We start from the raw sequence: 26029 nt of genomic DNA, 5'->3' as shown, positions 1-26029 counted from the left end.
AAGATGCTAACATCCAGACTAGTTTCCATCTAGAGCCAAACCTGCACCCATATCGTTTTCTTCATTTCTCTGGAACAGTTCCTGCCTCATGCTGGGGACCGAATCTTGATCACGGGAGCAGCTGACTCCAAGGTGCATGTCCATGATCTGACAGTAAAGGAGACCATCCACATGTTTGGAGACCACACAAACCGAGTGAAGCGCATTGCCACGGCGCCCATGTGGCCTAATACATTCTGGAGTGCTGCTGAGGATGGGCTTATCCGGTAAGGGCTCAAGGCAGAAAGGGGCTGGTGACTTTTCCCACTCCATGTCCTCTCCCCGTCCACCTGCCTCTGCTACTGCTTTCCACAGCTAGGCTTCTTTTCTCCAGCGATTCATTCCACATTTGTCTGCCCAGGGCAATTGTTTATGGGCACACTTGGTGGAGAACATAGTTTTACCCCTTCCTCGACTTCTTCCCCACCTACCCCTCCTTTTACCTGCTCCTGTAATGCATTCCATCTGTTGACCTTCTTTTACCACTTCAGTAACTTTGCCTCGGATGGGCTTTCACAGTGACTATGGGTTGGGATGTATTTGGGATTTTTTGTCTTACTATCATTGAAAGATCATCTTATTTGTCAAGTTCTCAAGGGGCAGAGTGATAATAAGAAAGTTAAAGTACTTCCCTTGCATGTGGTCAAATCCAGTTAGATTCCCCAGCACCAACCATATGGTCACTGAGCCCAGAGTAGTCCCAACACTGCTGAATATGGGGGAGGGGGAGAGAGAGAAAGAGGAGAGAAGAGGAGCGAGGCAGGCTTAGAAGGGAGTCTCTGATTTTCTGAGCAGGGAATGATGTAATGAAAACTATTTTCTTTTTAACTCTTTTGTTTTGGTTTTGGTTTTTTTTTGGGTCACACCTGGTAGCACTCAGGGGTTACTCCTGGCTCTATGCTCAGATATCACTCCTGGCAGGCTTGGGGGACCATATGGGATGCTGGGATTCGAACCACCATCCTTCTGCATGCAAGGCAAACGTCCTACCTCCATGCTATCTCTCCGGCCCCAATATTTTCTCTTTTTTTGGTTTTTGGGTCACACCCAGCGGCGCTCAGGGGTTCCTCCTGGCTCTGTGCTCAGAAATTGCTTCTGACAGGCACAGGGGACCATATGGGATGCTGAGATTCGAATCAACATCGGTCCTGGGTCGGCTGCTTGCAAGGCAAACGCCCTACCGCAGTGCTATCTCTCTGGCCCCAAAAACAATATTTTCAAAGAGCAATCTGATGAGGTTGGTTTAGGAAGATAAGGTAAATAGTGAAGAGATAACTTCAGGTGTCTAGGCAAGAAGTGGGGAAGCACATGGGGAAGTCCTCTTCACCCCTGATTGCCTGTATATCAGCAGCACACAGTTCTGAAACTTCAAGGATGGCATGACACAGCCAGACAAATAATTCAGCACAATCTTTACTGTCTGGATGGGACTCCTGGCAGGCTCGGGGGACCATATAGGATGCTGGGGATCGAACCTGGAGCAGCCGTGTGCGAGGCAAACACCCTATCCGTTGTACTATTACTCCAGTCCTCCTGTATGGGACTCTTGAACATCTCTCAGCTCCTGGCATCTCTAGGTAGTTCTTTTTTGTTTGTTTGTTTTGTTTTTGGGCCACACCCGTGACGCTCAGGGGTTACTCCTGGCTATGCGCTCAGAAGTCGCTCCTGGCTTGGGGGACCATATGGGACACCGGGGGATCGAACCGCGGTCCATCCAAGGCTAGCGCAGGCAAGGCAGGCACCTTACCTCTAGCGCCACCGCCCGGCCCCGATAGTTCTTAATTTATCTCTAGATTGTCTTCTCTGTTACTTCCTTGCTTTTTATGTTTCTTGGGCGGGAAAGTCAATGAGGAATAGAATTAAGGAGCTGAAGGCCATGGAGATAACTCAAGAACACATGCCTGCATGGGCATGAGCCTGAGTTGAAATCCCAGCACTACATGGCCAAACTATCTCCCATCCTCCCTCACTCTTCCACCAGCACCACCTGTGTGGCTATTATTAAAAAAAAAAAGTATTGTTTTAATTAGAAAGTTAATTAATAATCACCATGATAAGAATTAAATCTCCTAGCTTAATTATCACCGCCGCTCTGAGAAAGATACTACCATTGTCTTCCCTGTTTTATAAATAAAAAGACAAAGGGTTTAATCATAAGAATTTTGGCTCTATTCTCTTTGACAATAATCATTGTACCCATACAGATTGCTATATATTAAACATTTGATAGAATCAATTTTTAAGTGTTTCTTTTTTTTTCTTTTTGGTTTTTTGGGCCACACCCAGTGATGCTCAGGAGTTACTCCTAGGCTAGCGTGTGCAAGGCAGATGCCTTATGGCTTGCGCCACTGCTCTGGCCCCTTTTAAGTGTTTCTTAAAGCCTAAAAATAAATTAAAAATAAGGGCTGTAGGGGCCGGAGAGATAGCATGGAGGTAAAGGTGATTGCCTTGCATGCCGAAGGACTGCGTTTTGAATCCCAGCATCCCATATGGTCCCCCAAGCTTGCCAGGAGCGATTTCTGAGCGTAGAGCCAGGAGTAACCCGAGCGCTGCCAGGTGTGACCCAAAAACCAAAAACAAAAAAAAAAAAAAAATAGGGGTTGTAGAGATAGCACAGTGGTAAAGCATTTGCCTTGCACGCAGTCGACCTGGGGCAGACCCAAATTCAATTCCTAGCATCCCATAGGGTCCTCTGAGTGGCAGGAATGATTTCTGGGTGCAGAGCCAGGAGTAACCCCTGAGCACCCTGTAGGGTGTGAGCCAAAAAACAATAAAAAAAAGTTTAAAAATAAAAACGGGGGTCAGAGCAATACCACAGCTGTAGGGCATTTGCCTTGCACGCAGCTGACCCAGGACAGACCCAGGTTTAAAACCCAGCATATGATTTCCAGAGCCTGCAAGGAATGATTTCTGAGCACATAACCAGGAGTAACTAACCCCTGAGCACCTCGGGGTACGACCCTAAAAGCAAAACAAACAAACAAACAAAAACTACTTAGAGGGGCCAAGGCAGAGAGATAGCACAGCAGCAGGGCATTTGTCTTGCATGCCGCTGACCGGGGAGGGACCCAGTTCAATTTCCAGCATCCCATATTGTCATTCCCCAGACTGCCAGAGGCAATTTCTGAGTACAGAGCCAGGAGTAACCCCTGAGTGCCGCCAGGTGTGGCCCCAAAATCAATCATGTAATCAATAAAGTTCTTTTTTTTTTAAATCTACTCAGAGTGGCTGGAGTGATAGCACAGCAGTAGGGCGTTTGCCTTGCATGCAAGTAGACCTGGGTTCGATCCCTGGCATCCCATATGGTCAGCCATGCCTGCCAGGAGCTATTTATTTTTAATTGGCTTTTGGATCACATATGGGGGTGCTCAGATTACTTCTGGCTCTGTGCTCAGAAATTACTCCTGGCATTGGGGACCGTATGGGATGCCAGGATTCTAACCACCATCCTTCCTGGATTGGCTGCATGCAAAACAAACGTCCTACCTCTATGCTGTCTCTCACCTGAGAGCCTCCAGGTGTGACCCAAACACCTGTAAAAGAATCTACTTAGAATCTATTCTTTGTCCACTGACTGTTTGCTTTTTAAAAAAAAATGGTTTTGGGCCTGAGCAATAATAGCACAGTGGTAGGGCATTTGCCTTGCACGCAGCTGACCCAGGATGGACGTAGGTTTGATCCCGAGTGCGTCTCTCGCCAGGAGTGATTTCTGAATGCATAGCCAGGAGTAACCCCTGAGTGTCACAGGGTGTGGCCCAAAAACAAACCAAAAAAAGGTTGTTGGTTGTTTTTTTTTGTTTTGGGGGGGGTTGTTTTTTTTTGTTTTTTGTTTTTGTTTTTGGGTCACACCCAGCAGTGCTCAGGGGTTACTCCTGGCTCTACACTCAGAAATCACTCCTGGCAGGCTCGGGGACCATATGGGATGCTGGGATTCGAACCGTCTTTCTTTTTTTTTTTTTTTTTTTTTTTGGTTTTTGGGCCACACCCGTTTGATGCTCAGGGGTTACTCCTGGCTATGCGCTCAGAAATCACCCCTGGCTTGGGGGGACCATATGGGACACCGGGGGATCGAACCGCGGTCCATCCGCTTGCAAGGCAGACACCTAACCTGTAGCGCCACCTTCCCGGCCCCTCGAACCGTCTTTCTGCATATAAGGCAAACGCCCTACTTCCATGCTCTCTCCGGCTCCTGATTTATGTTTTTTAAAGTGGTTCTAGTACTATCTACCTTAAAAATGTATAGTAGTGGGCCCGAAGAGATAGCACAGCGGTGTTTGCCTTGCAAGCAGCCAATCCAGGACCTAAGGTGGTTGGTTCAAATCCCGGTGTCCCATATGGTCCCCCGTGCCTGCCAGGAGCTATTTCTGAGCAGACAGCCAGCAGTAACCCCTGAGCAATGCCGGGTGTGGCCCAAAAACCAAAAAAAAAAAAAAAGAAAAGAAAAGAAAAATGTATAGTAGTGGGGGCAAGAGTAATAGCACAGCTTGGGTTCAATCCTCAGTATTCCATATGGTCCCCTGAGCCTGCCAGGAGTGATTTCTGAACACAGAACCAGGAGTAACCCCTGAGCACCTCTGGGTGTGGCCCAAAAACAAACAAAAAATAGTGACTTTAAAAAAAAAATAACATGAGATATGAGATACTTTGATGTTCTTTTTTTTTTTTTTTTTTTTTTTTTTGATGTTCTTCTTATTTACACACGGTTCCAAAGTGCCTCCCAGGGCTGGAGTGATAGCACAGCAGGTAGGGCATTTGCTTTGCTCATAGCTAACCCAGGTTCAATCTCTGGCATCTCATTGTTCTCTGAGCCTGCCAAGAGTGATTTCTGAATACTGAGCCAGGAGTAACATTGCTGGGTGTGGCCCCAAAACAAAAAAAACAAACAGACAAAAAGAAATAACCCAAAGTGCCTCCCCCTTGGCGTAACGAGACCTTGGTTTCTCCTCTGCCAGCCATGTTAAGACTTGGCCTCCAAGTCTCCTAACTGCACCCTCTCTCACAGCCAGTATGACCTTCGGGAGAACAGCAAACACTCAGAGGTGCTGATTGACCTGACGGAGTACTGTGGCCAGTTGGTGGAAGCCAAGTGTCTCACTGTCAACCCCCAAGACAACAACTGCCTAGCAGTGGGGGCCAGTGGGCCCTTCGTGAGGCTGTACGACATTCGTATGATCCACAACCACAGGTATGATGAGTTCTGGCTCCACAGTCAGCTCCTTTCCCCTCATTGCCATCCCTTCTTTAAGGTAGTTTTGTGTCGCCTTTTTTTTTTTTTAATGGATTTTAAAAACTTCAATGTATAACTTACTTTAGAAAATACAAAAAGTAGCTCAACTTTAATTTGTTTTTTGTGCCACACCTGCTGGTACTCGGGAATTTCTCCTGGCTCTACATTTACAGAATATTTTTGGTAGCCTCGAGGGACTATAATATACTGGGGATCAAACCTGTACAAGCATCTACTGTGCTATCTCTCTTGCCCCCAAAATACAGAAGCATAATAAATTATATGTTCTGTCATCTGAGAAAAAAAATCAATGTGATATTTTCTGCCTGTGCTTTTTATAAATATAAATATTTGTACAGTTAGAATCTTTAGTACATGTAATTTTATTCTTTTTTTTTTTTTTTTTAGAAAAAATAAAAGTTTATTGCAAAGTAAAAGAGAAAGAAACTCCCCAGCTAGGGAGGGGAGGAAGTTAGTATCTTAGTATAGACATAATTCTCTCTCTCTTTTTTTAGAAAGTATAAAATAGATTTTATTTGGAGGTACTGAGAAAAGGGAGGGAGAGGATAGGAAAGAGAGAGAGTTATGAGTACCATGCTCAAGAGAGAATACACAGGCTTCTCCAAAGGTCGAGAGAGCCCAGCATGAAATAGGCAAGTCCACATTTCATACAGGCAACATGTGCTCAGGTACCATGTACCCACCCAGGCAACACATGTCTGTCTCTCTCTCCTCTCTCTTCTCTTTTCTCTCTCTCCTCTCTCTCTCCTTTTTCTCTCCTCTCTCCTCTCTCTTTCCTATCTCTCTCTTCTCTCTCCTCTCTCTCTCTGTCTCTCTCTCGTAGAACATGCTCATAACCTCCACCAAAGTTCCAGACTAAAGTGGCTCTGCCAGCCTGGATTTTTAGTCCACACCTGGACTGGTGCAGAAATGTCTGACCTGCTTTATTCTTAGTGGGCTTGGGGACCTGATTGCTCCTCCTCAGGCAGATTACTTAGAATATGTTAAAAAAAAAAAAAAAAGCTGTAGCTTCTTTAGCTATAAGATGGAGAACAAAGGGTGATCATGAGGACCAAGACAGGAAACCTAATCTACGTGTAAAACCCTGTAATGCTATCATGTATGCATTCAGAACTGTCTTAGACCTTTGGAATTACTGAGGTAAGAAAGTAAAGTATCTCTCTGCCTTAGGGACATAATGTTGGGTTTTCCAGTAAGGAGTGTGACTTGTTAAGGGATAAGTCTTGCATCCTAACCTGTCTGGTTTGCCTTCCCACTAGAAAGAGCATGAAGCAGAGTCCTTCAGCAGGTGTACACACCTTCTGTGACCGACAGAAGCCCCTTCCGGATGGTGCAGCCCAGTATTATGTAGCAGGTAGGCCTCAGCCCAGCTCTGGCTCCTTTCTTGGCTGGATGCTGACTTCTCTGGACAGTCGTAGGAGACAGCATGGACTGGTTGTCAAGAGCAAGCATTTCCAAGTCAGGCATACCTGACCTTTAAGTCTTACTGCCATTTGACCTTACTGCCTTTGGACAAACCATCATTTGACCTTTGGACGATTGCTTATCCATGATGAGTCTTAAATCCGTTTAAGACTATAAAATGGGGCCCGGATAGCACAGAGGTGTTTGCCTTACAAGCAGCCGATCCAGGACCAAAGGTGATTGGTTTGAATCCCGGTGTCCCATATGGTCCCCCGTGCCTGTCAGGAGCTATTTCTGAGCACACAGCCAGGAGTAACCCCTGAGCACCGCCGGGTGTGACCCAAAAACCAAAAAAAAAAAAAAAAAGACTATAAAATGGTGTCATAATAATGAAATTAGATAAAGCATCTGAAGCAGTTGGCCCACTGATACTAAAGGCTCAATTTTAGATGCTTTTATGAAAATGATATTATCTATGTCTCTAACTTCTTCCAACTCTCTATTCCTTGGGGGGACATATTTGGGAGCCTTAAATTAAGGTAACAACTCTTCCCTGCAGGACACTTGCCAGTGAAGATGCCTGACTACAACAACCGTCTGAGGGTGCTGGTTGCCACCTATGTGACCTTCAGCCCCAACGGCACAGAGCTGCTGGTCAACATGGGTGGAGAGCAGGTATGGAGGACTGCCCAGGATGGCTTCTCCTCACCACCACCACTCCCTAGTCTGCAGCCAGGAAAGGGTCTTTGATAATGTCCCTGTATGTACTCTCAGGATAAGTAGTAAGTTTTGTATAAACTCATTTATCCTACAAGCACACAGCTGAGATCTTCCTATACATACGTACAAGGAGAATATATGCAAAATAAGGACCATCACAGGATGATGGGAAACAAGGCAAATGAAATAAAAACGAAAAATTACAAGGCCAGGTCTGAGGATGCTCAGAAGAAATAGGGTGGTGAGAAGGCAAGCCCCTGAGTTCAGAAAAGGGCTCTCTTGGAGCCAGAGAGATAACACAGCAGTAGGGCATTTGCCTTGCAAGCAGCCAACACAGACAGACCCTGGTTTGATTCGTGGCATCCCATATGGGCCCCCAAGTCTGCCAGGAGCGATTTCTGAGTGCAGAGCCAGGAATAACCCCTGAGTGCCACCAGGTATAGCCCAAAAACAAACAAAAAAATAAAAACAGAAAGGGGCTCTAGCTCCAGAAAGCTGAGCCATCACCTGGCCAAAGAATGGCATATGGATTCGAGGTGAGTGAGGCAGTCTGAGCAGAATGGTTCAGACTCACTTGGTTCTGTGGCTATGCTGCATGATGCCTTTATGGCCCTGAATAAAATACTTAAATTCTGAGCCTATTTTTTCATGTGTAATGGGAGTGGTGATAATTGTATCTCTTTGTGGGATGGTTTATAGCAGTGATGGCTAACCTTTTTGAGCCCGAATGCCCAAACTGCTGCACAATGCCCTGTCCTCCCAAAGGCCAGTCCAGCCCTGTTGTCATGTGAGCTGCAAAGCAGACACCGGCACACTCACCTCTCGCTGTGTCGAATATCTTAATTGCGGACCTTCCTGCATACCAGCTGCAAAGCCTTCACGTGCCACAACTGGCACGTATGCCATAGGTTCGCCATTGAGGGTTTATAGGATGAAGTAAGTTATATTAAATGCTTGGCAAAAAGGTTAGAGCAATAGTACAGTGGGTAGCTACCAAGACTTGCTTATGATCCAACCTTTTTTTTTTTTTTTTTTTTTTTTTTTTTTTATGCAGTTAGGGTGGAGTAGGGGTGGAGGAAATCTACTCCCTGCACAGTGCTTGGTACCATACAGAGTCAGGGATCAAACCCAAGGCTTTCATATGCAGAACATGCTCAACAGCTCTTTGAACTGGATTCCCTGAGCCCTGGCCACATTCTCACATAGCCCCCATCTCTTTCCTTGACCCTTCACTCTAGGTCTATTTGTTTGACCTGACTTACAAGCAGCGGCCGTATACCTTCCTCTTGCCTAGAAAATGCCATTCCTCAGGGGGTAAGTTCTTCTTTCTGGCTTCTCTGCTGGGGAGTGTGATTGTGCTAGCTCTGCTGAGAAGCCTTCATCCTTATGCTATGGCTCTGATTCTATAGAAAAAGTCAGTTTTCTGCAGTGCCACTGTCTGCACAGTAAGGACAGTTGTAGTACAGAGAGATCTGACAAAGGGTTTGCAGTACAGCCCTCATGCTTCCCTCTGAAGAAAGCAAACTCTTTCCATGGCTTTGCTCACGAGGACCTGACATAGTCATTCTTTGCTTATTGTCCTGAAATAATCTCACTAACTTCTTGCTGCACCCCACATTGATATGGGCACCTCCTCACCCCCCACTCCGACTCCCATCATTTTCCAAAGGCAGTGCCCACTTGAAGCTGTGTCTTTTCAGCCAGCAGAGGGCACACAGGCTTTTCCGTATAGTCTAGCCTGCTGGCCCATCACAGCTAGCTTTCTGGACTGAGGATAGGCCCACCCCACGTCCTTGAGACTGTGATGGGAGCTGAAAGGCTACAAAGAGACAGGCGGCCTCTCCTGAGCAGTTGTTTTTCCTTTCTCCCCACTCCCTACCAGAAGTTCAGAATGGCAAGATGACCACCAATGGTGTATCCAATGGCGTTTCGAATGGCCTACACCTCCACAGCAATGGTTTTCGACTGCCGGAGACTAGGGGGCATGTCAGGTGAGGCCAGTTTGACTTTCCCCACCTCGCAGCCCTAGTTAAATGCTAAGGACTGGAAGGAGGACCATGCCTTTATCCACACACAGGCACCCACTTTGCGTCAGGCATACTGGGACAGGGAGGTTTCTGCAGTGTATCTTATGATCCAAGCAGCTCTCCCTCTATAGACTCCAGTCTTGCTCAGACCTGTTCCTGATGCTGGATCAAGAGCCTGGGGTTGGCTCCCAAAGCTCAAGCATGAAGCATACTCCTGATGGGCTTCCACCCACATGACCTTCATGTTCTCCCTCTTGTAATTTGCCCTCACCTCTATTCTCAGCCACATGCTTCCTAAGTTGGTTTTGGATACAGAAGTGTCCAAATCCTTCCACCCTACAATAAGTGAAATTCTTCACAGAGTAATCATGGAAGGGATTTGGGAATTTTGCTCAGAGTATGGCAGGTGGTATCAGCTATTCTCATGCCCAGGAACTTGAATAAGGTATTACTATAAGCCCCAGCTAGGACAATTTGACTTCTGCTCCTCAGCTTTTCCACTGACTCAGGATAGCTGGAATTATATCCTTTTCCTATCATGGAAACCTCAGGCAAGGGTGAGAGTTGACCCCTCTTCCTGATAACTCTAAATCCCACAGGCCAAGAAAAAACACGGTCTTCAAGCAGGGTTATGAATTTCCTCAGAAATTGGTCTTCCCTTCTCAGGACCTGCCTTGACCCTGCTCTGCTTTGCTGTGCTTCTTCTTAGCCCCCAGATAGAACTGCCCCCATACCTGGAGCGTGTGAAACAGCAGGCCAATGAGGCTTTTGCCTGCCAGCAGTGGACCCAGGCCATTCAGCTTTACAGTAAAGCTGTGCAGAAGGCCCCTCACAACGCCATGCTCTATGGAAACCGAGCAGCTGCCTACATGAAACGCAAGTGGTGAGTGGGCCTGAGCCATTACAAGGGATGAAAGGCAAAGGGTCCCCTGGGGCCAAGTTGCTGCAGCATGCAGGGAAGGGGATGGTGCTATTTTCTTGTTTAGACCTAGGTCTCTCATCCCAACCTCCAACCTCAAGGTCAGTGATGAGGCAGGAAACTCTCAGTTCTGGAACATATTTACTTCAGCATGGTTCTTTGTTAGAGTATGGTGGCCACCAGAACTGCTAGAATTGGGGTCTCAGATTGGTCTTTAAAGGAGTAACTAGATGGAAATTAGATATGTGGTGAATTCAGTTGTTTTCTGCAGCTCCTTGACCTTAGACTTTACTTTCTGTGTGTTCAGTCCCCTTTGGACCAAGCATGAACAAGATCTCAGATCTTAAGCCAGCTCTGGGTTGTACTGTACTCTAGTGGCTGGGTGACAATGGGGTAAGGCCATATCAAAGAATCCTTTCTCTTTGGCGACCATCAGGGCCCCCAGCCCTTCTGCCTGCAGCACCAGCAGGCAAACAGACCCCCATCCCCCAGCCTGGGCCAGGACTGTAGATGGATAGAGCTGGGCCCACAGCCATTTCTGCTCCGTCTGGCATCCGTCGGCTCTGCCCAGACAGACAGGCCAGCTGGTGTGCCATCGTCTGGCTGCAATGAAGCAGGCCGGAGAGGGAAACTTAAGAAACCTACTGAAGATAGCAGAATGGTATATGGGGGGGTTGGGAACAAACTGCACTCACAGACCTTAGGTCAGGCATCAGGATTGTGTCGCAAGCTTAGATGGCAGTCAGGCCGGGAAGATGATGGTGTCTGGGTCCTTGTCCAGGCTCTGCTGAGAGCTGCTTTCTGTACCTGTGTGTTTTTAGCACATTCTCTGAATTCCTCCTATGTACTGCATACTAGAGACACAAAACCTTGTCACTTCTGTGCTCCAGAGTATTCTACCTCTGGGGCAGGGGCTACAGACATCCTCAGAGAGGCAGGAAGCAGAAGCAGCAAGGCTGAATGGTCAGGGCAAATGCTGTAAATCTTTCAGGAAAAGTTGGGTGATGGCTTAATCTGTGATCAGGGAAGCATCAAGCAGATGCTTCTGAGCATTAAGTTTGGGCAGGATGAAGGGGGGAAAATGAAAGGAAGGGTGTACCTCCCTCACTGTCCCAAAAGATGAAATATGAGGGGAACAAAAGCATGTGGATGGGAAGGGGGCTGAGTGAAGAGCTGGTTTGCTGAACAGCAAATCCATTTGGCTGAGGCAGTGAGTTCGGGAAAGGACTGGCAGGAAATGAGTCTAGAAGATAGCCTAGGGCTGGCCTGGAAAGGACTGGGAATGCAGAATGCTGGCATTTTGGCCCCAATTCAGTGGATGACGGGTAACTACTGAAGAGTTTCGAGCAAGAATGAGATAGTGCTGAGGGCCATCCTTGCTGGGAGATTGGGCTGGCATTGAGTCTAGATGGGTGAGCCCTGGAACCAGCCTGTTCATTCACCATCCCCCCCCATGCCTGCCAGTGACCCCTAGAATGTCACATTCTGTCCCAAGCCAGTCTCCCCAAGGCTGCCATCTGTTCCTGGATGCGGTGGGAGTTGTTACCCCCTGGGCTCCTGGCTGGTCTTTGATCTAGGTCTCTCAGGAGCTCTGAGGGGCACCTTGTAGGCAGTAATTGGGTTTCCAGGCAGCGCCTGCTCCTTCGTCACAGCCACTCATTCTGACGCAGGCCACCATGGAAGTGCTGTTTCCTGTCTGCCCCCACATGGGCTGATCTGCCTGTGTCTGGCTGAGGCGAGCTGCTAGAGAGCTGGCTGCTCACTCTCAGGTTGTCAGGAGGGGTCAAGAGGATGCTTTCTCTGTCAAGCCTGCCTCAGCTCATGCAGGAGGGCTGTGGGCAGAGCCTTAATGAAAGGACCATCAGCCCTGCAAATGCCTCTTGGCACAGTTTGGGTCTTAGGCCACCTTAGCCCAGCAAGACAAAGCACTGCTGCCAAGAGGAGAATCAGTGTTGTGATCCATGCAGCCCTCTTGAGAAGTGGGAACAAGGTTCTGGGGGTGGAAGGAGTGAATTCTCCTTTAACTCCTCCCCCACTTACTGCTCCTCAAAAAATTGCTGTCCTCCTTCCCTGCATCCTCATCTTAGGAGATTGGAGAAGTGAGTAGGGGTGATTTGGAACTCCTGGTGTATGTCTGCTCCACCATCAGCTTCCACTGAGCTGACTCTGCCAGACTGTCAGACCCCCTCCTTCAGCCCCCAGGAGGTACAGGCCACAGCTGCTGTGCATCAGTGGGCCAGGACAGAGGGGGGCAGCTCGGCTTACTGCCTGCTGGTCAGACCCTGAGCTCCCAGCCTGGGACTTCTGGCTTCCCAGACCTCATAGCTGTCCTTGAGGGCCCCTGCCTGGATCGTGACTTTGAAGGCCAGCCGGGAGGGATTTTAGGAGGTGCATGGAGGAAGTGAGAAGGAGGGCTGAAGTGGGCAAGATGCCAGTACTGTGCTGCAGAGCTGCAGGCGCCTGGGGTGAGCTGGTACGCAGTTGTGCTGTATCCAGCAGAGGGCAGCCTAACACTGGTTTTTGCCACACACCCAGCCACCACCACCCACCCCCTCCAATTCTCTCCTGTTCTGTCCCCCCACCCCCAACCTACCTAAGACCTCAGGGTTCTTGGCTGGCTTCCTTAATACTGTCTTCTGGGAAGTGAGGGCTTGACTGAGCCAGGATTTTCTTCAGCACAGGATCCCTGAGCCCTAGTCAGAGGTAGGCTAGAGTGACTGCAGGAAGCCAGGAAAACTGAGTGGGGACTCCTTGTTTGCTGCCGCATCTCCTGACCATACTCACTGGCCTTCCCAGGGATGGTGACCACTACGATGCTCTGAGAGACTGCCTCAAGGCCATCTCCTTAAATCCATGCCACCTGAAGGCACACTTCCGCCTGGCCCGCTGCCTTTTTGAGCTCAAGTATGTTGCTGAGGCTCTGGAGTGTCTGGATGACTTCAAAGGGAAGTTCCCAGAGCAGGCCCACAGCAGCGCTTGTGATGCCTTGGGCCGTGACATCACCGCTGCCCTCTTCTCCAAAAATGATGGTGGTGAGTAGGTACCAGGAGGGATTATTAAGGTGCCTCCTAACTTTCTGAAGTGGACACAGTTATAGGGTTGGGGTGGTCTGGGTTTGGATGCTTATCAGAAACCATGTGAACTGGAGACAGACTCCTTGTGTCTTGGACAGTCACTCTGCCCATCTGAAAGGAATGCCAGCGCCTACTATTCTGAATTAACAGTAACATATTGAAAGCACCCAGTGTAGTGTCAGGACTCAGGCTGTCAGCTCTAACTATGTGTTCTTACCTAAGTATAAACTCAGGGCCTTGTCTGCTGCTTGGAGACAGTTGCTGGGACAGCAATGCCCAGCAGTTCTCTGCTGGACAGACAGTTCTGGTTTACCCACCTATAATAGAGGCCTGAGATGAAGCATTAGAAATGCCTCAGGCACAGGACATGGAGTCTTAGTCTGACATGTGATGTCCATGTAACTGAGTGAAACAAATCTTCCCTCACATGCTGACTTACCTGCACATAGAGCCTTTGAGTGTTGTGCCTTCTCTCCCTTGCAGCCCAAACGAGCCATTGGATTTTCTTTTTCTTTTTTTTTTTTTTTAATTATTTTTACTTTTTGGGGCCACGCCCAGCTGTGGCGCTTCGGGCTTATCCTGAGTCTGTGCTCAAGGATGATTCTTGTGGGATATGGGGAATGAACATGGGTCAGCCACATGTAAGGCAAGTACCTTACCTGGTATGCTATCTCTCCAACTCTTTTCTGTTTTCTTCTTCTTTTTTTTTTTTTTTTTTTTGGCTTGAGTATACTTCACACATTTACCATGTGCCAGGTACTGTGCAGGATACTGGGAATACAGCTTTGAAAAAATCCATTAGTATCTCCTTATTCTTGGGATTTACAGTCTGGTTGAAGGAACCAAGCAAACAAAGGAGAAAGAAGTGTGACAATGTGACAAGTACCTGGGGGGATCTGACATGGTATAGGATATGGGAAAGGACTTATTGGCAGTTCTTGAAAAGGAGATATCAAAGCTGAGATCTGAAGGTGGAGAAGGAAGAGTTAACTAGATACCAAGTGTAGCTGTGGAGAGTAAAGAGTTCCTGGCTTAAGGACCAACATATGTAATAGCCCTTATTTCAGACAATAAGGAGTTGAGAAAATGAGTATGGTATTACCTAAGGTACTTAGCCACTCCAGTGCTTCAGTTGGAATCCACAATAACTACCAGAGAGAAACGGCTGCTACCTTACTGCCTTTTAGAGCTATGGGTCTATTTGGGAGGGAAAAAAAATCCACTCAAGGTTTGTTTGTTAGTGCCTCACCAGCCTTTCACCTCCACAGAGCAGACCCTATACCTGGCTTCTTCAGGGCCAGACTCCAGACATTATCTTTTTTAGGTGGCTGAGACAAAGCCTTCTTGGCATCAAGCCTCTCTGTACATCTTCACAGTCTGAATCCAAACATACTTCCTTCCCAGTTCTCAATTGCTTCCTCCCAGTGGTTCCCAATTTACCAGGGGAGGATAGAGGCAGGTAGCCCTACAATGCTCTTGGTTGGGCTGTAGACAGGATCAGAGCTCTGAACAAGAATCGGGGAGGGGAGAGAGATAGGCTTCTCACCTTTCCTTGCTCTCTGCCCCCAGAGGAGAAGAAGGGAGCTGGTGGAGGCCCAGTCCGCCTGCGCAGCACGAGCCGCAAGGACTCCATCTCAGAGGATGAGATGGTGCTGCGGGAGCGAAGCTATGACTATCAGTTCCGCTACTGTGGCCACTGCAACACCACCACGGATATCAAGGAAGCCAATTTCTTTGGCAGGTCCGAGACCTTGAAGGGGAAGAGAGCACAGCTTGGTTGGCAACAGGAGGTTGGGAGTTTGGGGACAAGTTACTGTTAGTAAACCCTCTCAGATCCTAGCTCTGCCTCTTCCCTGGGGCAAATATCGTCTCTTTGTGTGGGCCTTCATTTCTTTATCCACCCTTAAGCATGAGGCTATACAGAGATCAGTGAGGTCATGGACTCTGGCATCCAGCATAATGCCTGAACTCTTCTTCTGTCCCTCACTTCCAGCTTCATTGTCTCCAAATACTAGAGCTTGGTCTCTTTATCTGGGTGCATGAGCCTTTCTCTGCTATGGATATGAGGCAGGAGTCTTCAAGACTACTGTGTGCTACTAACTAAAGGTTCAGGGACTAAAGGACATCATTTGTGTCTAAGAAACCAGAACCCCAACCCTCTTTCGTAGATATCTGCTTTCTGTGGAAAATGAGACCCAAGAACATGGATGGAGAATCTCTCCATCATGATCCTCTCTAAATTCTCAACAAAGTATATCAGGGGTCTCAAACTCATGGCCCGAGGGCCGTTTGTGGCCCTCCGTACAACATTTTGTGGCCCTGCCCTAGAGGAATTTTTGTTTTGTTTTAGTTGTTTGGGTCACACCCCCAATGTTCAAGGCGTACTACTGACTTTGCATTCAAGGATCACCCCAACTTTGCCTCCTGCAGCCCCCAGGTAAATTGAGTTTGAGACCCCTGAAGTATATGAAGAACAGATTCACTGTAGGATTGGGGTCTAAATCCAGAGACTTAAAGATCTAAGGAGATGGATGATCCACTCCTAACTTCCAAAATGCTTATTTGAGGAACCCAGGAAATCCTTGACCCACCAAAGAGAACAGCTGGAACAGGGACAAGGACTCTCCAGTATGAGGAACATTAATTACCCTAATATGTGAGTTCTGAGTCAGTAAAGACCCTAGAGCAGGGGTGTCAAACTCAATTTACCTGCAGGAGGCAAAGTCGGGGTGATCCTTGAGTGCAAAGTCAGTAGTAAGCCTTGAACATTGGGGGTGTGTGACTCAAACAACTAAAACAAAACAAAAAAAGATTCCTCTAGGGCAGGGCCATAAAACGTTGTATGGAGGGCCGCAAGCGGCCCACAGGCCAGGAGTTTGAAGCTCCTGCCCTAGAGTCTGGGGGCTGAGTGGAACCACTTACTCTGCTCCCTCTTGCCCTAAGCCACGCAGAATCTACTTGAGACTTGTCAGGAGTACTCCACCTGACCTCCCTGCCCTTTGCCCCCTGACAGCAATGCTCAGTACATCGTCAGTGGCTCTGATGATGGCTCCTTCTTCATTTGGGAAAAGGAAACCACCAACCTAGTCCGTGTGCTCCAAGGGGATGAGTCCATTGTTAACTGCCTGCAGCCACATCCCAGCTACTGTTTCCTGGCCACCAGTGGCATCGATCCTGTTGTGCGGCTCTGGAACCCCCGGCCAGAGGTGAGAATGTAGACAAGGTGGCCACAATTCAACAAGTAGGAAGGTCAGAATGAATTTAGCAAGGCCTCTTCCCACTGAGAAGAGAACTAAGTGAGATAGAAGTTAGAAGGTGGGCTGGAGCAATAGCACAGCAGTAGGATGTTTGCATTGCACACATCTAACTTCGGATGGACCTTGGTTCGATTCCCGGCATCTCACATGGTCCACCAAGCCTGCCAGGAGTGATTTCTGAACGCAGAGTCAGGAGTAACCCCTAATCGCTGCCGAGTGTGACCCAAAAACAAACAAGTTAGTAGCTAAGGGGATAAGCTCTTCCTTAGAGCCCAAGGCTGTGTGTCAAGGTCTGAGCAATCAAGTTCTAAAAGCTCAGACAGAGTGGGTATTTTGGGAGAATGTCCTGAGTGAGTTACAGTAAGACTCCCACACAAGAATAGTTACAAGAGATATACGTGCAAAAGGACAGGGAAGGAACCAGACCAGATAAGGAACTGCTTCATGAAAGCATGTTGTGGTCTCAGCAGCTGTGCAGAGGCCCTCCCCCATTCTCGTGGCAAGTTTGCAGGCTTTGGAGCCTAGTGAGCCTGAGTTTGAATCCTGCTCCCTTCCTTCATTGCCTGGTAGACTTAACCATCTCTAAGAGCGCCACATTCTTAATCACCTGTACATTGGATTGGGCAGGATAGCATCACCTCAAAAGATTGCTTTGACAAATTTTGGAGTGAGGAGCCACACCTGGCAGCGTTCAGGGGTCACTCGTGGCTCTGTGTTTAGAAATCACTCCAGGCAGGCTCGGGGGACTATATGGGATGGCAGGAATCGAACCCAAGTCCATCCTGGGTTGGCTGTGTGCTAGGCAAATGCCCTACCACTGTGCTATCTCTCTGGTCCCTTGCTTTGACAATTAAAGAAGAGATATCTGGGGACTGGAGAGAGAACGTAACATGCTTGGCATACAGGACACCCAGTTTCTTTTTTCTTTTTTTTTTTTTGTTTTTGTTTTTTGGGTCACACCCAACTGACAGTGTTCAGGGTTACTCCTGGCTCCATGCTCAGAAATCGCTCCTGGCAAGCTCGGGGGACCATATGGGGTGCCGGAATTGAACCTATCTTTCTGCATGAAAGGCAAACGCCTTACCTCCATGCTATCTCTCCGGTCCCAAGACACCCAGCACTTCTTAGTCCCCTGAGCACCTCCCAAGAATGACATTTAAGAACAGAGCCAGTTGCCTTGCAAGCAGCCGATCCAGGACCAAAGGTGGTTGGTTCGAATCCCGGTGTCCCATATGGTCCCCCGTGCCTGCCAGGAGCTATTTCTGAGCAGACAGCCAGGAGTAACCCCTGAGCACTGCCAGGTGTGACCCAAAAACCAAAAAAAAAAAAAAAAAAAAAAAAAAAAGAACAGAGCCAGTGGGCCCGGAGAGATAGCACAGTGGCGTTTGCCTTGCAAGCAGCCAATCCAGGACCAAAGGTGGTTGGTTCGAATCCCGGTGTCCCATATTTGTCCCGTGCCTGCCAGGAGCTATTTCTGAGCAGACAGCCAGGAGTAACCCCTGAGCACCACTGGGTGTGGCCCAAAAACCAAAAAAAAAAAAAAAAGAACAGAGCCAGAGTCATACCCACAGCACTCTTGAGTATAACCCCTACTCCCATAAAAAGAAAGCAAGATGAAGATGTGTCGGTGGAGCTTTTCTAGAGCAGGCAGTGAGCTGGGCCAGACAGACATAGGGTTAGTGGTTGTCTCATTCTAGAGGTGGTTTATGATGCTGGGCCAATTCCTGAGAGTCCTCCCTCTCCTCAGAGGAGTGACAGTGAGGAAGGTGGTACAGCTGCTGTGTCTACTGTCTTTCCCTGAGTGCCCAGTATGTGCCCCTAATATGTCCTGATTTATGTCTTCCCTAGTCTAAGCCCACCTGCTCCTCCCCATGTGGTGTGTTGCTACCATATTCCACAGTGAGTCCCCTATGTGTACCCCAGCATAGGTGTTCCCTATGCCTCCATCCCTCCAGCAGTCTGGCATGTCTCCACACGCTCTCCCAATAATCGTGTGCACTGCTAGCTCCTGCATATGCACATGTGCCCCACATCCATCCCAGCAGTGCATGTATCTCCCCTCTGCAGAGTGAAGACCTCACGGGCCGAGTTGTGGAGGACATGGAGGGGGCTTCCCAGGCCAACCAGCGGCGCATGAACGCAGACCCCCTGGAGGTGATGCTGCTCAACATGGGCTACCAGATTGCAGGCCTGAGCAGCGCGGGTGGCGCTGGGGCCTCTGACGACGAGGACAGCTCTGAGGGCCAGGTTCAGTGCCGGCCCAGCTAGACCCTCCTAGCCCTGCTACTGACTGGACCCTTCGCCCAGGGCAGGAAGTCAGGGGGTTCTGTTTGATTTGTCTTCCGCCCCCCACCTTTTTTTTTTTTTTTTTTCATTTCCCCCATTTTGTTATTTTTGCATTGGGGGTGGGAGGTTGCAACAACTTGCTGGCTTTCCGATTCTGGGTGGTCTTCCCCTTCACTGGCCTGTGTCCTGAGAGCGGGGTGGGAAGCCCCTCATTTCTCCCCCTCCCACTTCCATGACCCAGAAAGCCAGGCCTGAAACTGTCTTCAAGGACCACCTGCCCCTTCAGCCAGCAGCAGGAAAAAGAATGAACCCTCCCTCATCAGTAAGGGCTTAGACTTCCTGCCACACAGGCTCCCCAGCAGGCAAGGCTAACTGTCCTTGGTATTCAGGGAAGGTTCTGGAAAAGGACTGGGTCCTGCCTTCCCTGAAGCCACTGTGACAATAGGAGCAGAGAAAGGTGGGGAGCCCCAGAATAGGTAGGGCAGGCCACCCATTGCCCTGGCCACCTCTGGGGGGCTCTGCCTGGGACCCTGGAAGAGGGTGAGGCCCCGCACCCTACCCCACCCACCTCCATGCCAGTCCATCAGCACTACAGCCACTCTCCTCTCTGGGGCGCTCCTCGGCCTCACTGTGACCTTTCTGCCAGAGCGCCCAGCTGGGCCTGTTCTCACTGAGTTGGGGCTTCCTGCTAAGGCCTTCCACCCTCCCTCCAGCCCCACATGCTGAGCCGCCACAAAGACCAAAGAAGTGATGGCTTTTCTCTGTCCCCTGCTGCTCTGGGGGAGAGGGGGTCCCCAGAAGCACTCTGCTGGGAAGTCCCTAGCTGGGCCCCCTCCCCCTCAGCAGCCTGAGCTTTACACTGGATGCAGCAGTGGGTCACCCCACTACTCACCAAACCCCCACCGTCCCCTTGGCTCTCAGCTAGGAGCCTCATGGTCGTGGGTTCATCCGTCCTCCCCTCTCCCTCCTTCTCCCCCTCAGTGCTTATTTGGCTTCAGCTCTCCAGCTGCAGCCTCTGGGGATAAGCAGGCCCCCCTCCTCCCGCCTCACCTCCCCCCTCTTCCCTCCACCCCTGTCTCTGCCAGGTGCCTCCTCTCAGTCAGGCTTCAGAGCAGCCCTGGAGACAGGAGGACCATGTTAAAAGCTTTTTCACAGTTTTAAGAAGACTTGCGGGGGGTGAGGAGAGTGGTAGGGGGTTCTGGCACCATCTCATTTCTGCTTTAATCCAGGCAACACAGGTGGCAGCTTCTCCCTGTCCCTCTCCACCCCATCCTCTCTGCCCCTCTCTCTTCCAGCTTGGTAATGAAGTATATTTATTGGGGAAGGAAACAGCTGCTGCTGCTTCTCCTGCTGTTGGGTCTAGCTCCCCTGTCTCTTCTCCATGACCTTTCTCTAGCCAGGGAGGGGAGAGTGGGGCTGGGACCTGGGGCTCATGGGCCAGTAGAGCCTCTTCACTTTCCTGTGTTGGAGCCACCTGCCATTTCCCCTCTCCCTGCCTCCTGCCCCTGCCTGCCCAGCCTGGGCCCTGCAGTGTGGAGAGACACATAAGCCTTACTGTCCTCTGGGGGCAGGAGCTGAGCCTTTTTGTTGCTCTGCTCCCAGGAGAGTGAGGGTGATGCAATTGATTAAAACATTTTGTTCTAGGTGTGGCTGGTGACATTTGTGGGGTGCAAATGGGTCTTGGGACCAAAGTGAGGGTAGCAGTAGTGGATCCCCCGGCTCTCTTGCTCATTGACTTTGAGTGACATCTCCCAGATAGAATAATGCTGCTGCCTGCCTGGACTCCCTTAGAGGGGCCTGGGAGCAGAGCCACCCTGCACTGGTGACTGCAATAATCATCCTTCACTCTCCAGACTGTTTTTCTCAACTGAAGAAGGGGATTGGAGTGTTTTTTTTCCAAATTAGAATCAGACAAGAAATAACATTTTATATTGTGACCCCAGAGGTCCTTGTTTAGTTTGAACGTATATAATGAACCTAAGTTTTGCACAGTTTGCTTATGTCTGCTACATGCCATGTGTTCTATTTACCATTCTATTGTATTAAGGAGAGAAAATGCTGGTTGTAACCCACTAAATTGATTTCACAACCAACCTGCAGGATTTTTTTTATGTGCCCAGGATTAGAGTGTTGGTGTACCTATCTGAGACCCTGGATTTAGGTGTAGTTACCTAAGACCCACCCACAGAGCCCCTAATCCCCTGGCTCCAGGGTTTATCTACCTATTCCAAGACCCCTCCCAGGAATGGGTGGGGTCTTGCAGGTAAGGTCACATCTAATATCTGGTTCCCAAGACCCCTCCCAGAAATGGGTGGGTCTTAGGTAGCTACACCCAAATCCAGGGTCTCAGATAGGTACACCAACATTAGAGGATTACTTAGAACAAACAGAAAGTTGCCATTTTTCTCAGCCCGAAGCATTCATCCCACCATTAGAGTCTTTTTATTTATTTAGTTATTTATTTATTTATTTATTGGTTTTTGGGCCACACCCGTTTAATGCTCAGGCCTGGCTATGCGCTCAGAAATCACCCCTGGCTTGGGGGAACCATATGGGACGCCGGGGGATTGAACCACGGTCCGTCCTACGCTAGCGCTTGCAAGGCAGACACCTTATCTCTAGCGCCACCTTCCCAGCCCCGAGTCTTTTTATTTTATTTTGGTTTTGGGTTTGGTTTTTGGGCCACACCCGGTGACACTCAGGGGTTACTCTTGGCTATGCACTCAGAAATCGCTCCTGGCTTGGGGGACCATATGGGATGCCAGGAGATCCAACTGCAGTCTGTCCTAGGTCAGCCATGTGCAAGGCAAACGGTCCTAACCTGCGCCATCGCTCTGGCCCACCATTAGTGTCTTAATAAATTGTATTTCTTTGGGATGACACTGAACATTGTTCAGGATGTACTCTTGGCTCAGTGCTTGGGGCTTGATCCCAGTGGTGCTCAGGGGATCGTGCTGTCCCAGGGATTGAACTTAGGACTTCGGTATGCAAAGCATGTGCTCTAGCTCTTTGAGCCATATTTTTCATAGAGCCGTTATGCCAAAAGAAATACCTAGTGATTCAATTTGTGAAGTACCTAAGCCCAAATCACTTAATAAGAATGTCTACTAAGCTAGTGTCACATGGTGACACTCAGGTTACTTCTGGCTCTGCACTCAAAAATAGCTCCTGGCAGGCCTGGGACTATATGGGATGCCAGCAATCAAACCCCAGTTCTTCCCCAGTCGGCCACATGCAAAGCAAATGCCCTACTACTATGTTACTTCTTCAGCCTCATCCTTTTTTTTTTTTTAATAACAGGCTAGAGAGGTAGTACAGTGGGTAGGGCACTTACCTTGCACTCAGCCAACCTACATTTAATCCCTAACATCCCATATGGTCCCCCAAGCACTGCAAAGAATAATTCCTAAATGCAGAACCAGCAGTAACCTCTGAGCATCACCAGATGTGACCTCCTACCCCAAGAACAAAAACACAAACACATGTAATTGGGACCCAAGAGACTTTACAAGAACTAGGATGCTTCCTTACATGAACTTGACCCTGGTTCCATCCTCTGAACCACATAAAGTCCCCCAAGGAGCATTAGCCAGGAATATTCCCTGAGCACCATTGTGTATGGCCTAAATTCCACATTCAGACACACACACACACAAGTTAGAAAAGGCAATATTTTTATTTATGATTACCAATGAGATCTCTGCTTTAGAGCACTGCAAAGCTTGCCAAACTGTTTCAGGGAGTGAGTTCAAGTTAGAGCAGATGTCTTGTCTTTGTGGGGCCCTGAATTTGATCCCAAGTACCACATAACCTCCTAGAAGTGCTGCATATTTCCCTGGTAGGTCCCAGATATTACCAAGTCTGAATGACCTTCTGCTGGACCTAAAATTTCTAGGAATGGTCGCTTCACCCCCATGATACTTTCTACTCCAATCTGACCCTGCCATCCACATTTCCTGCTCCACATTGACTTTCACTTACTTTTACCACAGCAATCTCAAAAATCCCAGCTTCTCTGAGAGAGGACATGGCTCAGTGAGCCAAAGGTCTTGCTTTGCAAGCAGGAGCTCCTGGCTCAATCCCCAGTGCTACATGAACCTCTGAAGATCTCTGGGTATGGTCCAAAAGCAAAACAGCAAACCCCATCATTTCAGGAGAAGTGATAGCCAAACAAGTGTGCTAACAACGAAACTGTGAACTACTTTGAGTTAATAGTTCTTTTGGTAGCAGCAGATGTTAAGTTTGGAGTGTTGCATATCTTCGATGTAAACAAATCCAGTGTCTCTTGTGATTGTGCTGTGCCACCTTTAGGTGCCTAGATGAAGAGTTTGGGAACTGGTCGTTACTGTGAATTTCAGTACTGCTCAAATCTTGTGATTCCTCTGTACTTTTTGAAAAGTCATGTTGAGGCCAGTACAGTATGTTCAGTTGAGTGCAGGAGACAGGACAAAGGTTCCTTCAGAAGCACAGGAAGTACTAGGAAGCAGTTCCAGGGGCTGCTGTTACTCTGTGTTCCACAAGTTCAAATCCGAAAAAGCTGCTGCTTTAAGATGTTTCCAGTCAAATAGAGAATGTTCCTGGCCAAGAAGTAGCACAGAGCCACAAATCCTTCCTAGAACTGGAGTCACTTGGTAGAGGACAGATGACCCTTGAAGGGTGTGCAACCTAAATTGAGGGGTTCCTTGTGCCAGGTAGGAAGCTATAGGTTTAATGCTATAAGTAAATAGAAGCCAAGGAGGTTTATAGAAAACTGAGCAGGTGAAACACTACCCCCCCTACTCTCTCTGGCTCAGTTTCTCCTATTAACATTTGTTGGAATTAATTAACAGTATTGACATTAATTCAAGTTCATAGCTTAAATGAGGGTTTACTATGTTATATAGTTCTGAGAGTCTTGACTGATGTACAATATTATATCTACCATTACACTGTCATAGAATAATTTTGCTGCTTTAAAAATTCCCTGTGCTTAAAAAAAATCCCTGTGCTCCACCTATTTAAGCATCTCCAAAAATTCAAAGAAGCAATTATGAGAAAATATACAAGATCTATGAAGAAAACAGAACATCTCCGATGAACATCAAGTAAATAAAAAGTATTTAATGTTCACATATAGGAAGATTCAATAACAATAGGATGTCAGTTCTTCCAAACTTGATCTATAGCGAAATTCCAATAAAAATCCCAGAAAGCTTGGGGCTGGAGAGATAGCATGGAGGTAGGGCATTTGCTTTGCATTCAGAAGGATGGTGGGTCCATATGGTTTTCCAAACCTGCCAGGAACGATTTCTGAACATAGAGCCCCTGAGCACTGCCGGGTATGACCCCCCCCCCAAAAAAAAAAAAAATCCCAGAAAGCTGGGCCAAAGCAATAGCACAGCAGTTGGGCATTTGTCTCACACACTGCTAACCCAAGACCCAGGTTCGGTTCCTGGCATCCCATATGGTCCCCCAAGCCATCCAGGAGCGATTTCTGAGCACAGAGCCAGGAGTAACCCCTGAGTGCTGCCACATGTGGCCCAAAAACAACAGCAGCAACAGAAAGTTTTTAGAGAGGGAAATGACAAAAAAAGAGAACTGGCGGGGGTGGCGCTGGAGGTAAGGTGCCTGCCTTACAAGCGCTAGCCAAGGAACGGACAGCGGTTCGATCCCCCGGCGTCCCATATGGTTCCCCCAAGCCAGGGGCGATTTCTGAGCACATAGCCAGGAGTAACCCCTGAGCGTCAAACGGGTGTGGCCCAAAAAGCCAAAAAAAAAAAAAAAAAAAAAAAGAGAACTGGCGCTGCCCATAGTCAATTTATCAACAGAATTAATAAAAGAATAGTCAATTCAATGAAGATAGTTCTTTTCAACCAAAAAGTGCTGAAACAACTAGATATCTACATGCAAAAAATAATTTGAAGAAAAAATGGAATAAAAAAAATAATTTGAAGAAAGGATCTGTCTCAAGTGGTAGAATGCATGTTTTGCCTGTGCAAGACACTGGGTTCAATTTCTGGCCCAATATACCTCACCCAGTCCCCAGCACTGACCAAATAAAGAAAACTTAGAAACCAGAGCAAGGGGCTGGAGTGGTGGAGCAAGCGGTAAAGCATTTGCCTTGCACATATTAACTTAGGACAGACCATGGTTCAATCCCCTGGCATCCCATATGGTCCCCCAAGCCAGGAGCAATTTCTGAGCACAGAGCCAGGAGTAACCCCAGAGCATCACCAGGTATGGCCCAAAACAAACACAAAAAAGAAACCAGAGCAATAGTACAGCGAGTAGGGCCTTTGCCTTGTATGCAGCCAACCCATATTTGATCCCCAGCACCCCATAAGTCCCTTGAACCCACCAGGAGTGGGTTTTGTTTTTTGTTATGTTTGTTGTTCTGTTGTGTTGTTTTTTCTTTTGTTTTCCGGTCACATTTAGTTATACTCAAAGGCTACAACTGGCTCTGCATTCAGGAATTACTGCTGGTGGTACTCAGGAAACCTTATGAGATGCCATGGATCAAACCCAGACTGGCCATATATAAAACAAGCACCCTATCTGCTATCACTTTGGCCCCTAGAGTAGTAATCTCTGAGCACAGAACCAGGTGTAAGTCCTGAGCCTCTGAGTATGATCCAAAATCAAACAAAAAATAGAAGATAAACAAAATCCAGTGACCTTGAATTTCTAGTTAAATTAAAAACTGAGTCATCAGAAGGAAAAATTAAGTTGGGCTGGGTTAATAGCTCAAAAGACTAGTGCACAATACCGGGCCTGGTAGACGAGAGGCCTCAGTTCAAGCCCTAGCACCACATGGTGAGAATTGTGCTGGGATTGGACCCTGAGCCCCCTCCCCAATTTTTTGATAAGTTGGACTTTATTGAATTTTGCTTTGATATTTGCAGCCTTACTAGGTTTGATCACTAGCATCCCATAGGGTCCCCTGAGCACAGCCAGGAATAATTCCTAAGTACAGAGCCAGGAATAACTCCTGAACATCACCAGTATGATCCCAAAACAAAAAAAGTTAGTGTTTTGCTCTATGAAATCATTTTTTTTTTTTTTTTTTTTTTGTGGTT

General features: G+C 48.1%; 1 protein-coding gene across 2 annotated transcripts in view; it reads left to right on the top strand.

Annotated features, from left to right (window-relative positions):
• Positions 1–20617, top strand: part of WDTC1 (WD and tetratricopeptide repeats 1) — a 70979-nt gene extending 50362 nt beyond the window's left edge. The window contains exons 6-16 of one of the 2 annotated variants that reach the window (XM_049774724.1): positions 79–266; positions 5042–5224; positions 6547–6641; positions 7251–7366; positions 8650–8725; positions 9297–9402; positions 10148–10321; positions 13154–13389; positions 15001–15172; positions 16445–16637; positions 18756–20617. In XM_049774724.1, the coding sequence (XP_049630681.1) occupies positions 79–266; positions 5042–5224; positions 6547–6641; positions 7251–7366; positions 8650–8725; positions 9297–9402; positions 10148–10321; positions 13154–13389; positions 15001–15172; positions 16445–16637; positions 18756–18956 (1740 nt within the window). In that variant the 3' untranslated portion in view covers positions 18957–20617. Of the gene's footprint in view, positions 1–78; positions 267–5041; positions 5225–6546; positions 6642–7250; positions 7367–8649; positions 8726–9293; positions 9403–10147; positions 10322–13153; positions 13390–15000; positions 15173–16444; positions 16638–18755 lie in introns of both variants that reach the window. The other variant, XM_049774722.1, reaches the window with a different exon arrangement.
• Positions 20618–26029: the final 5412 nt, after the last annotated feature.

Source organism: Suncus etruscus, chromosome 6, assembly GCF_024139225.1.
Source record: "Suncus etruscus isolate mSunEtr1 chromosome 6, mSunEtr1.pri.cur, whole genome shotgun sequence".
Classification (NCBI taxonomy): domain Eukaryota; kingdom Metazoa; phylum Chordata; class Mammalia; order Eulipotyphla; family Soricidae; genus Suncus; species Suncus etruscus.
This window is presented reverse-complemented; position numbering and strand designations above follow the sequence as displayed.